Here is a 15855-nt window from a genome sequence, read left to right on the forward strand (position 1 = left end):
GTGTGCTGCTTGCAGGTATTTTCCAGACAGGGAGAAGAGGCCTTTGACTGGGGATGGAGTATTTCACCCAGTTGCATCTGCTTTGGAGAGTAGCTTTCCTGGCTTGTCATGGGTTTTAGATCTAAAGCCGGGCCATTCCCTGTTCAGTTTTGTGGAGATGGGATTGGGAGCACAAGTAAATAGCTGATGTTCTCCACCTCTGTCCAGCAAGTGATTTGGCCATTTCTTAAACCACCATCTTGCGGGCATCTCCAAGCTGCTTCTGGGACGCGCATGGCGTGAGCAAATCCAGCTCTTTTACCCGAGAATCTGTCCTTTCTTCCTACAGAGATTGACAGGCCGACTGTGATGAAGGTGAAGGTGGGGAAAGACAAGAAAGTGACCATCAGCTGGTCCTCACCTACTGCATCAGTTAAAGGTTACAGGATCACCAGTGTACCGAAGAACGGGATTGGCCCGGTTATAAGTCGGACTGTGTCGTCAGGTGCGTCTCCAGTTCGCTCGACCGTGAGCTATTTATTGGGGGGCGAGGGTGTCGGGTTTGTTAGTGTGACTCATGCCATTTACCTGGTGTTTATATCTGCGTAATGTTTTTTTAAGTGACTTTATGTTGATACCCCTACAAGGGTCACTCCTTCATGAGTGGAGGTAAAGGAACTGAAACGTGGAAAGGCTTGGGGAATGGCTTGGGCTTATTCCTATTTTAGGACCCCTCGTTCTGGCAGGAAGCAAAAGGGGGCTGTAGACAAGTTATACATTATTTCAATGCAAGAGGCCAGACAGGTAAGCCATATGGACTCGGGGTATGGATAGACCCATGGAACTGGCTGAGGGAGGACAAGCCAGGCAGATCTATGATCCCGGAACAAATGCTCCAGGCAGGGTAGAGGTGGAGGTAAGAGAGGAGGAGTTGTGTTTTTGATCAAGGAGTACATCACAGTGGTAATTAGACAGGATACACATGGAGCATTGTCCATTAGGCTATACAGGTGGAACTGAAAAATAAGAAGGGAATGATCCTTTGAGTTTGTACCATAGCCCCCACCCACACCAAATAGGAGCAGGAGTTGGAGGAAGGTATATGTAGGGAGGGAGGTCACAGACAGTGCAAGAATAATAGGATTGTAATAATGGAGGGTTTTAACCATCCAAAGATTGGCTTGGACTGCCACAGTGCTAAAGGCTTGGGTGGGGAGGAATTTATTGCATGAATAGGAAAGGTTTGGAGGGATGTGGGCCAGGCTCAGGCAAGTGGGTTTAGATTGGCTGGTCAACTTGATTGGCATAGATAGGGATTGGGCCTGAATATTCTATTCCCAAATGGACTGGGATGGTGGGAGAAAGTTACTGGACAAGTTCTGATATGCCAATAACACACTGTTGATCCAGAACTAGCAGATTTTCCAAAATATTGGAGGATACTCATTACCCCTACACCCTTTTTTTAAAACGTGTACTTCAATAAACTTTCCTTTGAAACAAGTTTAGTTTAAAGTCTGAAATGGGGCTTGATTAGTTAAAAGGGAGTGTGGAGAATAGTTGCAATATTTAAAGTGAACAAGGGAAATGGAGTCCCTTCAGTTTAAAGGGAGAATGGGAAATGCAGCACGGTGAGGTAAAAGTACAGGAAATGGGGCATGCTGTGTTAAAGCAAGCATGAAAAAAGAGGGTGAAGTGTGTGAGAGGAAAAGAGGCTGTCTGGAGTTGGATGTTTTGAGAGAGCTGATCATTGGTGGTCCTACGGATTACCTCCAGTCAGAGAGGGCAGCCAAACTATGGCAGGTTCCTGATAGAAGGGGATTAACATGGGAACCTTTTCAAATGGGCAGGCAATTAGGGAAAATGTTTGTCTCTGGAACTTAGAATAGGTCGTGGCATGAACACAGAGTATAATGGGACTTTCAGGCGGAATGTCACCTTTCTATGACATCTACTTCTACTTTCAGGTCAGAACCACTTCACTCTTGATGGCTTGTCGCCAAAGGTCGAGTACTTGGTCAGTGTGTACGCTCTGGGAGATCATGGAGAGAGCACAGCCCTCACTGACTCATCAGTCACTGGTAGGTGCTTCAGAAGGTGTGGGACACTGAGCATGGGGGAGCGTTACAAAGCACCCAAGTGATCAACTGAACATTGCAGGCAGTCCTTTGGGAAGTCCTTGGCTAGCCATGGTTGATAAATGTCTTAAGCAGGCTTGCTCTCTCGCCATTTTGGCTTTACCTTTGATCAGCGGGAGTGGGCTTGGTATACAAGGATTTAACGGATGGGCGTTAGCTGGGATCCAATGCCAGAGGGAGTGTGCAGGAGAGGGCAGAGCTTCCAATGTTGAAGCCCTGGTTCGTGTTAGGGGAACCTAGTCCCTACGATGCAGCGAGAAGTTGGTCACTATGTCCTGCCTTGTCCCTAAGATGCAACCTGGATCCTGGCAGATTGAGTCTGGTCCCCACCGGAGAGGCCAGGTTGCTGGTGATGTGGAGCTGGCCTCACTATTCTAAACTAGACACTGAGATTGGTGAAAGCCTGCCCTTTTGGTGTTCCATGTTCTCGGACGTGAAAGGGAACCCAGTATTATACACCCAACTGCTGTCATGCCATATATTTCACTACCTATTCCGGTTTCCTGGCTTTTTGCTTTGCTTTAAAAGACACGTTTACACCAGACACCATCCCTGAACAAGTTCAGCACTGCCCTTCAGTCAGATGGACTGCAGGGTTGAAGCCCTTCCCTTCTATTGATCAGCTGTTTAGATACATTGCTGCAGTTTTAACTTACCCTGGGAAGCTGTGGAAAAGGCTGTGCCCAGCAAATTTTGATGTGGAACACTAATGCTTTGCAGAGAATGGGAAAACAAACATGCAGGACTGGTTTGTAACTGTTTAGGGTGGGGAGGGCATTGGAAAGGGCTGCCCCATAACCACAACTACGTTCCTGTTGAGTTTCGGGTGGTCTCTTTTCTCGAGTCATGATCCAGCCCCGGCACAAACAATGGCAGCCAGTCGAGAGAAGACGTTTAAACTATTTTTGTTGCTTCCTCTTATTTCTCACCTGGTAGTCCAAGATCAACCGGAAAAGCTGACCTTTGTGGATGTAGAGGTGGATTCCATGCGTCTGGAGTGGGAGAGTCCAAACGGCAAGATCATTCCCTACAAAATAATCTACTCAAATCCCACGGATGGAGAACGTACAATCACATCCACCTCCCACTCCAAGGATAATTCCGTCAAGCTGACTGGCTTGCGCTCAGGCACGGATTACACAGTGCGGGTGTACAGTACAACTGGAGACCAGAATATCCCCATTTTCATGGGTACACATAGTACAGGTAGGCATCCACAACTCATGATCTGTAAGCAACTGATGGTGAAACTAATGCTCTCAAATTAGCTATAGCACAGGATGAGTGCACGTCACAAGTCCTTTGTTGGTTAGAAAGCACTTGTGCTTCATAATGTTGCTCAGATGAGAAACTCCCTTTCTTTCTTACCTTGCAGCCATTCCAGCACCGACCGATCTGGAGTTTATGCAGGTGACTCCAACAAGTATGACGATAAGCTGGCATGCTCCTGCTTACCCAGTGACTGGTTATAATGTGATAGTGAGACCAAGGGAGGTGAAAGGTCCAAGCCAGAAACTGAACCTTGGCCCAGATAACACCAGCGCCACGATCTCTGGCCTCATGGTGAGTGCGCCCCATCCCATCCCTGCAAAGACCATCATTGATTTGTGTCAAATGACCTGTTCCATTCTGTGTAATTGCTGTGCAATCTTATTTTTAAACACAGGTTGCGACGAAGTATGACATTATGGTTTACTCTGTCAAAGATATCATGACGAGTGAGGCCTTGCATGGAATCAAAGTGACGTTGGACAGTGAGTCATCTACTTCATCCTAATTCCCGCAAATGTCCACAGAACCTTTCCTCCAATTCCATTCTTTTTCCCACTGCCTTTTCTCATTGCCTTGTGAATCCCTCAGCCTCCAGGACCTGACTGTTACCTGCTGGCTTATTCCCTGGCATGTCCTCTTGCCTTCCCCAACCTCGAATCTCTGCTACCCACTTTGACCTCTTGTATATCTGTGATTTCTGTCATTCCCCTTGACTGGCAGCAATACCTTCAGTTGCCATGGTTCTCAAACTGCCCCTTCCTTCACTCATCTAAGAACAGCAAAAACATCTACACCTACTAGCCCATGTCTCTGGCCACCTCCCATTGTGCACGAATCAGCGTGTGTTTGGTAACAAATCTCTGAGGGTTAACCATGTACCTGACAGCTGATGTTGCACCCATGTTCCAGATGTTAGTTCACCGCGCCGAATTCAAGTCACCGGTGTGACGGAGAAAACCATCAGCCTTCAATGGCGCACCAAGGCAGAACCTATCACTGGCTTCCAGATCAACGCTGTGCCTTCTATCATGAGTGACACCATCCAGAGGGTCTTGGGGCCCAACATTCGCACCTACACCATCACAGGTAAAGCCTACGGCATCTGCTCTTGCCTTCAGATTAAGTAATTCAGTCCGTAATACTTCCAACTCCTTCTACCAGACACTCGACAGTGCCTCATAGACAGATGCAGCACTCGGGGAGATCATTTGGCCCATCTTGGTGCTAGCTCTTGGAAAGTATCCTCGATTCACCCTGCTCTTCATAGCACTCCCCTCAAAGATTTATCCTTTTCTCTTTGTAGAAGTTACTGCAGCTTCTTCCTTGATTTCACAAAAGTGATGTGTTCCAGGAAACAGTAATTTATTTATTTTTTGCGGAAGACATATACTCTAAAGAGTCCAAAACATTAGAGTGAAAATGTGTGAGCCAAGGAATTAATGCAGTGAATTGTCTTCCATTGGCATTTCAGGTTTTGCATTTTAGCTCATGAAAATGTGTTTAAAAAAAAACTTATTTATTTTGCCACTTACCATAACACTGTTCTCACAATTACTGACTTGCCAGTGGAGTCAGTCACTCCTTGTTTATCATTTTCAATCCTGCAGTAATTCCTACCTTGTCCGTGTAAATCATCAAGCGACCATTTTACTCGAACCCCATTTTATTCTGCCCAAATTCCAATCAATTTCCCCCATATTCCGTCACTCACCAGCACTCCAGTGGCCAGTTATCCTATTGACTTGTATGTTTTGGGAACTGGGAGGAACTGGAGATCCCAGAGATAACTCCTGCAAACACCGCAGACTGTATGAGAAGTGGGGATTGAACGCAGGCCCCAGACATTGAGAGACAACGGCTCCACTAGCTGTGCTACTGTGTTAAGTCTTTCCTTTGCTCTCTCTCTCCTTTATCAAATGCAGTTAACGGCCATTTCTTATTCCTGATACCTTTCTGCACATAATTGTGTCCTTTCCAAGGCCCCTGGCCCCCTATTCACATGTGGTGGTCTTAGAAAGTAATATATACCAAGAGTTGTGAATTAATGTGAGGTCGAACTGACCCGTGACTGGAGGCATTTGAAGAATCTTACATTTTACTCCCTTGATAGTTCTTCATTTCCCTTTGAGTTTGATGGTGAAAATATTCCTTACATTTCTTTCCACAGGCCTTCACCCTGGCACGGAGTACAAAATCAACATCTACACCCTGAATGGCAAATCTCGCAGCCTACCTGCCTCCGTCACAGTCCGAACCGGTGAGGATCCCTCCAGGGCAAGGGCCTGATTCTGCTTGCCTTGATGTTGTTGTAGAGTCACTGAGTTGTAAGCACAGAAACATGCCCTCCAGCCAACCCTGTTCATACTAACCATCCCCTATCCAGCTGTGTCCATTTAGTCTGTAGCCTTCTAAGCAATTCACATGCTTATCAAGATTCTTCTTAAATGCAGTGAGGGTACCTGTCCCCACTGCCCTGCACATTCCAGATTCCAGCTGTGGAAAAAAATCATCTTCAGATCTCCAAACTCTAAATTGCCCTGTACCCCTACAATGGGGAATATTGTCTACACTGTCGACTGCCCCTTATGACTGGGTGTGTTTCAGGTTCCTCCAACAGTCTTCTGCAGCAAAGGAAACAATTGAAACCTCCGCAGTCTCTCATGAAAAATGAAACTCTCCAGACAACATGGTATTTTTTGTGAATTTTTCTTCAGTTTGCTTATAAACTGAACAATGTTAACTCGGGGCAGAGCATTTTCCTAGCAATCCCTCGGTTGTTGTTCCCAGGAGCTGCTGCCACAGGACTGCTGACCTGTAGACCTCACCTGACCACTGAACTAGGCACTGGTAAAACCAGGGCCAGGAGGAGCAGTGCAGGAAGACTGTGTTTGAATGGTATCTTAGAGTAATCACCACTCACAGTTAATGCCCCACTCTCTTATGAGGGACCTAATGCCTTTTGAGTCTGTGCTTGGAATAATCCCCATCATTTTTATACCTTCCCCCCCAACTTAGCTCCCTGTGGATACTCCTCTCTCACACGCCTTCCCAATTCTTTAGTCTTCCATACATGTCAGGGACAATTTAAACCAGCTATCCCACTGGTCCTTGGGATATGGGAGGAGACCGGACGGAGCACCTGGTAGGGGGTAGACCACGCGATCAGGTTAACACAGACAGCATCTCTCATCCAAACAACACCCGAGGCGCAGATTGAAAGTGGGTCACAAGAGCGGCAGCACTACCTGCTGCACAACTGTGCCATTACTGAGGTGGGCCTCCTCCAACATGAATGTTGCAGGGCTCAGTAGGCTATATCGAAGGGGATAGAGAGACTCTACACCTATTCATCTATCCCCTCCTTATTTTGCTGGTGACTGATCCCTGAAATCAAGACCTGAGGTGTCAGGACTTCAGAAGTAGAGTGCAGCCTGGAGGCCATGCCAGCTGCTCTGTCTGGAACAGGAGCAGCCATTCAATATGTGACATTGGTTGCATACAGGGAAATGTGATGGGCATCAACATCCGAGCACATTGAATGGAATTAATGTCTCTATTGTTTCAACCCTGTTACCCTTCAACCCTTCAGCTATGGATTCTCCAACAAATCTTCGATTCATCTCCGTGACGCCCAACAGCATCATGTTCATATGGCAACGTCCCCGCTCCCGGATTACAGGGTATCACATCACCTACCAACCCAAGGGAGGGCAACCAATGGAGCTCAACCCTCAGCCACCAAGCATGACCCACGAAGCGATTATCACAGGTAAATGTTGCCCACAAAAGAATATTGTCCACAATTGGCAATGATGGCTTCTTCAGGGATCCATCACCTGTCAGAGAACGTTGGTATTACAGCATACCCATCATAAGACTATCTGGACAACTCACAACCATTTTGTATGAATAATTCAATGGGACCTTCCATTAATCAGCATGTACTAAGCAACCTCTCCTGTTTGGCACATCAGTGAGCTTTTATGGAGAGCAAAATCAACAGGTGAGGTTTAGGGAGAAATGCAGTCAGAGGAGAGGAAGTTTCACAAGGGATTTTAGTAGAGGAAAGTCTGGGAACATCTTTTGTGTACAGCAAACCATGATCTGGAATGAAAGCAGTCTCTTCTAATGGGATAGCCAGAAATGAGCAGTGGAATGGAATTAATTGGAGAGCTTTTTGAAGAGTATGCAAGTGCGCAGGAGGATAATACTATACAGTCCCAGGTAATTCATAAGCAAAAGAATTATGCCGATACACAGCAGATCAAACCGCGTCTGTGGAAAAAGAAATTGAAATAACGTATCAGATTGATTCTTTATCAGAACTGGGAAAGAAAAACTAGTTACAGAGTTGTTGAGGAGGGATACGGCGGCACGGTAGCGCAGCGGTAGAGTTGCTGCTTTACAGCGAATGCAGCGCCGGAGACTCAGGTTCGATCCTGACTACGGGTGCTGCACTGTAAGGAGTTTGTACGTTCTCCCCGTGACCTGCGTGGGTTTTCTCCGAGATCTTCGGTTTCCTCCCACACTCCAAAGACGTACAGGTATGTAGGTTAATTGGCTGGGTAAATGTAAAAATTGTCCCTAGTGGGTGTAGGATAGTGTTGATGTACGGGGATCACTGGGCGGCACGGACTTGGAGGGCCGAAAAGGCCTGTTTCCGGCTGTAGATATATGATGATATGATATGATAACTAGAATGGAAATATCTCTGGGAGGGTGAGGCTAGAGTTGTTGAATACATTTGCTATATAGGTTTATAAGAAATGGTTCGAGAGCGGGGGGGAGATAAAGAGTGAAATGCAACAAAAGAATATGGTGAAAGCTATGAAATGCAGATCAGAGCTTTAGGAAATACCCAGTAGATCGATGGGTGTCACGAGAGAGGAAAACGGATATTACAGAATGATTATTGTACGCAGAACTACCCTGTTCTGACACATCAGAACGTAAGTCAGTTGAAGGTGTAGATTGGGAATGCTGCAACTTGTACAGACAGAAGATAAGATGTTGGGCGTTGTTGTAACAATGTAGGAGGCATTGATATGCAGGATTGTGTGAGAGTGGGATGGAGAATTAAACTGATTAGCAAATAGGATGCCCAGGATCCACTCCTGTGGACCTAACACAGGTGCTCCATAAAGTGGTCACCCGATTTGTGTTTGTTTTCTCGCTCATATCATAAGCATCAAATGTAGTACACTAGATTGAAAAAAGTGCAAGTGAAACACTAGTTCACATGGAAGAACTGCCCCTAGCTACTCGCATCCATTCTGACCTCTCTGTGGCCTGCACTGTGGTAGGAAGGCCAAGTGCCAGCATGAGAAACAACAACTCATCTTCCAAACTTTGCAATAAAAGCAAAACTTTGAAACGACAAAACAAGAATGTAGCTAGGATAATATTCGTACAAGTGCGATGCATTTCAACAATCTAAACTATAACACTTCTTCCCTTACAATAGGACTGCAGCCTGACACGGAGTACACCATCCACATAAAAGCTATTCAGAATTCGCTGCAGAGTGACCCGCTGATTGGGAAGAAGAAAACAGGTGAGGGTCTACAAACAGCAAGAGGAAGGTTGAAGCACACCAAGTATCCCTTTTCCTTGTAACAGATCCAAGCATTCAGCAAGTTTTAACTTCTTCCTGGCTGCACAAGGCTTTGTTGTAACATCTCACAGCTTAAAATGTGGCCTTGTCATTTGTAGAGTTAATCCCGTGAAGGCAAATCGCAGAGTATAAACACTTAGGAGAATTTTATTTCAACTGAAGCCAGATGTTTGCACTTCAGAAAATGCTGGGTTTAATCAGTAACACCTTTTGGCAGCTATTGGTCAGGTTTTACTTTATAATCCATGTTTCCGACTGCCTAGTCGGAAAAGGGCTGATTAGTTTTCAACAAATGGTTCAAGGCAGCAGGATCAGCCAGTTGATGAGATGGGGTTTAAGCTGCTAGTGCGTGTTAGTACAAACTGTTCTTTGCACTGAAGTGTGGAAAGTGAAGCGTGTGGGGTACAGGTGCGTGTGCACACATTTATGTGTGGATTTGCAACGTGTGTGCTTGTGGGTATGCTAATGTGTGAGCATGCATGTAAGTGCTTATACATGTGTGGATGTGTATACATGAGTATATGCACATATATGTGTATACACACGTGCATGTGGAGGAGGTGCAGGTTTCCTCTCGGGTGCATACCATTCAGACTCAACTGCTACTTCATCAACTTGGGTTCAGAATCCTCAATCTGCTCACCTGTGTGAATGATGTCACCACACCAAGGACAGTTCAGCAAAGCTCATTCCTCTTTGCAGGGATGATAGGAGACATTGATCTTTATGGAGTCATGGCAACACCCCATTCAGTCCAACTTGTCTACGCTGACCAAGATGCCCCATCTGAGCTGCAACTTTTTGCCCACATTTTTCTCATGTCCCTCTAAATATTTCCTAACCATGTCTCAACTACTTCCTCTGGCAGTTCATCCCTTTTCCCCACCACCCTCTGCAAAAGGTTGACCTTCAGGTAGCCAATAAATCTTTCCCCTCTCACCTTAAACCTAAGCCCTCGAGTTCTTGATTTCCCTGCCCTCAGAAAAGAATTATGTGGTTTCACTTTACCTTCCATCTAAATTTATATAGTTTCATAAAATCACCCCTCAGCTTCTTGCCCACCAGGCCCTCAAGTTCTGGCAACAAGCTGGTGGATATTCTCTGCACTCTTTCCAGCCTAATGGCATTGTTCCCATAACAGGGTGACCACAGTTAAACACAATATTCCCATCTGCGGCCACATCAACATCTTGTACAACTGGAACATAACAGTCCAACTTCTCAACTTAATTATCTGACCGATGAAGGCCAGCATGCCTAAAGCTTTCTTCACCAACCTGTGCCACAATGTTCAGGGAAGCATGTACTTGTACTCCTAGATGCCTCTCTCTATAACACTCCCCAGGGCCTTATGACTGATGACTCCTGTCCTGGTTTGAATTCCCAAAGTGCAACATCTGATTTAAACTCCATTTTTCATTCCTCTCCATTTCTCATTCCTCAGCGCACATGTCCAGCTGATCAAGGATCTGTTGTTTTTGACCATGCCATGTACATTCTCAACCAATATCTTGTATATTCTCATGCTGCGGAAATAATATTTTTAGTCCTGACTGATACCCCTCCTGAGGAGTCATTAAAAAACAGTCAAAAGTGATCGGGCTGTACAGCACATTTCCCAGGAGCAGTGCAGATGTGGGGAGAGGACATACATTGAGAGTGTCAATAATGGGGAACTTTACATTAGTTTACTTTAGAGATACAGCACGTAAACTGGCCCTTTGGCCCACCTAGTCCGCAACCGACCAACAATCACCGCAAATTAACACACACTGGGGACAATTTACACTTATACAAAGCCAGCTAACCTACAAACCCTGTCAGTCTTTGGAATGTGGGAGGAAACTGAAGGTCTGAGATCCCGGAGGACACCCATGCAGGTCACGGGGACAACGTAAAAACACCGTACAGACAGCACCCGTTGCCAGGATTGAACTCGGGTCTCTGGCGCTGCAAGGCAGCAACTCTACCGCTGCGCCACCGTGCTGCCCCGTGTGTAACTGGGTAATGTGCCCAACGATGGGTGAAGGAGCCCTCAGTGCTGAGCTTCTGTAGTGCTGCGTTGTCCCTATTCCCCATTGAAGGGACACAGGTGAGAGTGAGGTGCAGCGAGGAAGATTTCTTGTAGCAATGATTATTTAGTGATCGACAATGCATGCAGCTCGTGAGCGTATGATTTCAATTCATGGAAACACGATTAAGTAGTTTACGTTTGGAAGTGTATTTTTAGTTTAGTCACTAATTTAGTTTAAGTTTGTAAATGTATTTCTAGTGTTAAAAGCTTTGCTGATATGCAGATTAACCAGTGCCACATGGCAGTTTAACCAGCATCTGATGCCTTTCAACAAGTTGCCAGATGCCAGTTTAGCCAATAACAGACCAACCATGCTGGTTCTGAGCTTGTAGCTCTGCACACCCATTGAAACTAATTACTGCTACTTTCAGCTTATTAACCTCCCATTCTGCTCTCAAGACCCCAAGCTGCAGCCTGTCGCTGAAGCCATGCCTGAGCCGAAGCGGAATAACACCTCAAAGGTAGCTAAAGAGGGAGGTCATGGAGAAACAAATGACGTTCTTTTTACAGGATCAGGGCCAGACTCCAAGGAGCCAACCATCGTTAAAACATCACCCGGAATGGAGCCGTTGGTGACACACACCATCTCCTGGTCGCCATTTCATGATACCACCGAATACCTGGTCACGTATTACCCTGTTGGTTATGGCGGACAATCCAGGCAGGTAATTGATTGTACTATCCATAGATGCTCTTCCATCGAATCTCAAACACTAATTAATGACCGAGGAAGAACTTCCAAGTATTATCTTGGAATGGGTGTGGATGTTCGGGCAAGCTGAAAAACACCCTTACTTGGGTGTGCAACCCAGACAGGCCCTTTGGCCCACATACCCATGCTCTCCATTACATTTATCAACACTGGAAGCACTGACACACATTTGGTCCCTCATTTTCTATATCTTGGATATTCAAAAGCTTGACTAAATGCTTCATAAAATATGAGACTGCCTCCACAATTCCCCCTGAAGCACACCACATCCCACGTGGTCACAAGGAGAAAGTGCAAACTTGGTCAGGATTGAACCTGGATCACTGGAGCTGTGAGGCAGTAGCTCTACTAGGTGTACCGCTGTGCTGCACTGGAGATCCACAACAGATCAATAAACTTGTCTATCCTCACCTATTTTTGCTGAGGCTCGAACCCTACCCCATCCAAAGCGAAATCTGGGTGTGTTTAGGGAAATAGAGGTGCATTATTTGAAACCCTCAATGAGAGCCCCGAGTAATGCCTTCCATAAACTGAAAAGGGCATCCTGTCCTCAGATTTTTTGGAAAACCAGAGTGGTTGAAAATTCTGTCAGGCAGCATTTGTGGAGGTCGAAAAAGAACATTTCAGGTCAAAAGTAGAGAAAACAAGTTTGCAGACAGGGTGGGGGAGAGAAAGGATAGGACAGCACATGGGAAATAGGTCTGATAGGGTGAATGGAGGGTTGCCATGGTGATAGGCTGTTGTGTCTGCCTTCCAGGTGCGTGTACCAGGATCCTCATCCTACGCCGTGCTTCCTGGCCTTGTGTCTGGAGGCAATTACCACGTGTTAGTGGAATCTCTGAATGGTGATAAGAAACGAAAAGTAATGGAGGAGACTTTCACTTGTAAGTGTGGATTACTGCTGTAGCAGTACAAATATTCAGGTGGGAAGCATGTTGTACACATCCCTGATGTAATATCTTCCCCCATCATTACCCCCATCTCCCTCAGCAGCTCAGTCATACAACCTGGCTCCAACAGGTCTGTCACCCCCCCTCCTCAACTTGTTAACGTCTCACTATCACGATGGCCTTCCCCCTTAACCTATTCATTGAGTGTCTCCCTTTTGCTGCTCACTCGCTTGCCCCTCTCAACGGGGCTCTCCACCCCCCCCTTACCAATTCTGCCTTAACTCCCCCTCTCCCTCCTTCAGTTAACTGACTATCTCGACCCATGAGAAAGTTAGATTTAGCTCTTAGGGCTAGTGGAATCAAGGGATAAGTGGATAAAGCAGGAACGGGGTACAGCCATGAGCATATTGAATGGCTGGCTCGAAGGGTCAAATGACCTATTCCTGCACCTATTTCTCTATCTTTCTATGACCTTACTTCAGACTGCGCCCTGCCTTCACTGAGATTGGCTCTTCCTACTCTACCAACCGTTACACGACGGCACTTCATCCCACTCCTCTTCAAATCCTGCCGCTCTGCTTCACAAATTGGGAGTCTTGCCATTGTGACATCCATTGCTTGCACTCTTGTGAAAATGTGGCAGTGTCCAACACAGAAACACGGTCTGTTCATAATCCTTCAGTCATTTGATAGCAAATTTCCCCCTAAAAATGTCATTTGAAATACCATTCGTTATGACAGCCCATTGAGATTATTACCTCGTGCCAATTGCTTGGATCCAATTGCCCCTTTTCAAGGGGACATTCGTGCAGACCTGATACTAAAGCTCCTGCCAAACTTGAATCTGCGCGATGACCCAGTGCCTCTGTGATTATTCTTGTCGGGTTACATCTCTTCTGGCACAACAACTGCCAGTTATGTTGTGCATTTCACAATCCTGGGACCTTGTATGATAAATTTCCCCTGTGTGTTGTTTATACTGGAGTTGTAGATGGTGCCATTACTGAATAAAAGAAGGATGTGGGATCTCTGAGAGTAACTGCCTCCAGTTTAATGCATTAATTCTTTGTTTCTTGCCTGCAGCTCCAACCACTGGGCAGGAAAGGTGTTTTGACTCCGTCACCAATTCCCATTATACAGTTGGACAGTGGTGGGAACATTCGACTGAGACTGGATTCAAACTGCGGTGCAAGTGCAATGGAAATGATCATGTCACGTGTGTCCCATCAGGTGGGTGGTCTGCACCACATGCTCCAATCCTCTCTCCAGATGCCTTGCCCCTTCACACATATGTCTCTTGGTAATTTTGAGGGTGATTTCTGTAAAATAAACACTGAAATAAACAGACTTGGATGGGGTGCATTAGAAGGCACCTACAGCGAGTGCAAGCTTTTAGAGCTGACACGTGACATGTGAGCTCGTTGTCGCAAGGGTAATGCCTTGATTCCAGAGCTCGATCAGGAATCTGCAACTGTGGCAAAGATCCACTTCGGATGGAATGAGTTTTCTGGGAATTTAGGATGCACATGATTTATGTTCACATCTGCTTTCTCCTGAGTCTTGAGTATATTGAAATGCATCTTGAACACATATTGCTTCATGAAAGGACAGTTATATTAGTGTGTCGAGTGAGATTGTATTGATCATTTATTTTACCATTTGCTCTTAAAGTTCATAAATACTGCCCAGGGTTTATAAATGAACAGGTTTCCTCTCGGGTGCATACCATTCAGACTCAACTGCTACATCATCAACTCGGGTTCAGAATCCTCAAACTGCTCATCTGTGAGAATGATGTCACCACACCAAGGACAGTTCAGCAAGGCTCACTCCTCTTTGTGGGGATGATAGGAGACATTGTTCTTTACGGAGTCATGGCAACACACCATTCGGTCCAATTTGTCTGCTAACCAAGAAGCCTCATCTAAGCTTAACCATTTGCCCACATTTTTTTCATATCCCTCTAAATATTTCTGACCCATGTACCTATCCAAATGTCTTAAATCTTGTTATTGTACCTGTCTCAACTACTTCCTCAAGCAGCTCATCCCCTTTCCCAACACGCTCTGAAATAATTGCCCCTCAGGTTCTGATAAATCGTTCCCCTCTCACTTGAAACCTAAGCCCTCTAGATCTTGATTTCTCTACCCTGCGAGAAAAAAATAGTGGTTTCACTTTATCTTCCTTCCAGATTTTATACACTTTCATAAAATCACCCCTCAGCTTCTTGCCCACCAAAGAATAAAGTCCAATCATGTCCAGTCTCTCATTATAGCTCATGCCCTAAAGTTCTGGCAACATGCTGGTGGATATTCTCTGCATTCTTTCCAGCCTAATGGCATTGTTCCTATAACAGGGTGACCACAGTTAAACACAATAATCCCATGTGCGGCCACAACAACATCTTGTGCAACTAGAACATAACATCCCAACTTCTAAACTTAATTCTCTGACCGATAAAGGCCAGCATGCCTAAAGCTTTCTTCACCAACCTGTGCCACAACGTTCAGTGAAGCATGTACTTGTACTCCTAGATCCCTCTCTCTATAACACTCCCCAGGGCCTTATGACTGATGACTCCTTTCCTGGTTTGAATTCCCAAAGTGCAACATTTGATTTAAACTCCATTTTTCATTCCTCTCCATTTCTCATTCCTCAGCGCACATGTCCAGCTGATCAAGGATCTGTTGTTTTTGACCATGCCATGTACATTCTCAACCAATATCTTGTATATTCTCATGCTGCGGAAATAATATTTTTAGTCCCGACTGATACCCCTCCTGAGGAGTCATTAAAAAACAGTCAAATGTGATCGGGCTGTACAGCACATTTCCCAGGAGCAGTGCAGATGTGGGGAGAGGACATACATTGAGAGTGTCAATAATGGGGAACTTTACATTAGTTTACTTTAAAGATACAGCACGTAAACTGGCCCTTTGGCCCACCTAGTCCGCAACCGACCAACAATCACCGCAAATTAACACACACTGAGGAGTCATTAAAAAACACTCAAAAGTGATCGCGCTGTGCCTTCTTTGCAGCACATTTCCCAGGAGCAGTGCAGATGTGGGGAGAGGACATACATTGAGAGTGTCCATGATGGGGAACCTTACATTAGTTTACTTTAGAGATACAGAAATACAATTTACACTTGTACAAAGCCAATTAACCTACAA

At 45.6% G+C, this 15855-nt stretch overlaps 1 protein-coding gene across 3 annotated transcripts in view; it reads left to right on the forward strand.

The window, feature by feature from the left end:
• Window positions 1-15855, forward strand: part of LOC144595870 (fibronectin-like) — a 114421-nt gene that overhangs the window by 63592 nt on the left and 34974 nt on the right. For all 3 annotated transcript variants that reach the window (XM_078403679.1, XM_078403677.1, XM_078403678.1), the window contains exons 30-41: window positions 329-484; window positions 1947-2060; window positions 3054-3323; window positions 3493-3680; window positions 3784-3871; window positions 4299-4475; window positions 5557-5646; window positions 6979-7158; window positions 8854-8943; window positions 11588-11742; window positions 12547-12673; window positions 13763-13909. In XM_078403679.1, coding sequence (XP_078259805.1) covers window positions 329-484; window positions 1947-2060; window positions 3054-3323; window positions 3493-3680; window positions 3784-3871; window positions 4299-4475; window positions 5557-5646; window positions 6979-7158; window positions 8854-8943; window positions 11588-11742; window positions 12547-12673; window positions 13763-13909 — 1782 coding nt within the window. The remainder of the gene's footprint in view (window positions 1-328; window positions 485-1946; window positions 2061-3053; window positions 3324-3492; window positions 3681-3783; window positions 3872-4298; window positions 4476-5556; window positions 5647-6978; window positions 7159-8853; window positions 8944-11587; window positions 11743-12546; window positions 12674-13762; window positions 13910-15855) is intronic.

The sequence above is a fragment of the Rhinoraja longicauda genome, chromosome 8 (assembly GCF_053455715.1).
Source record: "Rhinoraja longicauda isolate Sanriku21f chromosome 8, sRhiLon1.1, whole genome shotgun sequence".
Lineage (NCBI taxonomy): Eukaryota > Metazoa > Chordata > Chondrichthyes > Rajiformes > Arhynchobatidae > Rhinoraja > Rhinoraja longicauda.